The sequence below is a fragment of the Alternaria postmessia genome (assembly GCF_024291825.1).
Source record: "Alternaria postmessia strain BMP 2775 chromosome Unknown scaffold_493, whole genome shotgun sequence".
Classification (NCBI taxonomy): Eukaryota; Fungi; Ascomycota; class Dothideomycetes; order Pleosporales; family Pleosporaceae; genus Alternaria; species Alternaria postmessia.
This window is the reverse complement of record NW_026260566.1, coordinates 66-979: the sequence shown is the minus strand read 5'-3', so window position 1 is coordinate 979 and position 914 is coordinate 66. Positions and strand designations below refer to the sequence as shown.

Here is a 914-nt window from a genome sequence, read left to right as displayed (position 1 = left end):
AGAGGCGAGCAAAGTGTGAAGGCAATGCAATTTGGTCTAGTAAACACTTCTTCCAGCCTTTATACGCCTTCTGCAGATCATGGACGTTGAATCCCAATGCTGATCCTGCCATCGGCTGAACGCTGCGTTGAACACACACTACAGTTCGACGATCTCATCTCATTGGTAGTTACCCAGCAGAGCTGTCAACTGCAGCATTTCGTCTATAGAGCCTTGTTGTGCGGCTAGTGTTTGTTTGACCTTCAGCAGGCAGGATACGAGAGCATCGATGAAGGCATTGTGAGTGCCTCCAGATTGGTTGGGAAGCACTGTGGGCTCATTCGTACGTGCGGCACTGGTAAAGTTGCCGACATGTTCGCTACTGTTGGAAAGACCAGAGTAGATCGAACAAGAGACGCTTGTCTGGCACATATCTGCAAAGCTGTAGCCGCCATATGCCTCGCGTGTTGGGGTCCAGGCTGGCTGATAGCCTGAGAATCCTGGCCAGTAGGGAGCTGCGGGCGACCTACTGGGAGGTTGCGCGTAGCTCTGTGGCTGGTAGTTGTATGTTGGATGACAGTCGTACACCTGACTAGAGGACTGGTGCTGGTAGATCCTGGCTGAGGTGTGCGCGGACTGTGCAGAACTCGTGAAGGTCGTACTGGAGTCGATTGAAAAGGGCAGAGGTGACGGAAACGGCTGTGGTTTAGGGCGTTGCGGCGCAACTGCGCAGTCCACACGTAGGATGGGTTTGCTGGGCTTTGTAGGCGACGCTCTGGCTCTCTTTCGGTTGGACTCGCTTGTCGGCTCCGTGGCCGATAGTGTGCGCTTCCTCGAGTTTGTTCCGAAATCCATTTGCAAATCAACAAATATCTATTCCGCTAAGGTGCATGCGGGCTGCAGGCCCAGGGATGATATGTAAGGAACCCTACCCA

The 914-nt window shown here is 53.4% G+C and overlaps 1 protein-coding gene across 1 annotated transcript; it reads right to left on the bottom strand.

The window, feature by feature from the left end:
* Positions 1-159: 159 nt before the first annotated feature.
* On the bottom strand, positions 160-528 carry J4E82_011749 (uncharacterized protein; the record flags this gene model as incomplete). Its single annotated transcript, XM_051737938.1, has 1 exon — positions 160-528. A coding segment is annotated over one exon (369 nt), but the record flags the coding sequence as incomplete, so codon positions are not given.
* Between the last annotated feature and the right edge of the window lie 386 nt (positions 529-914).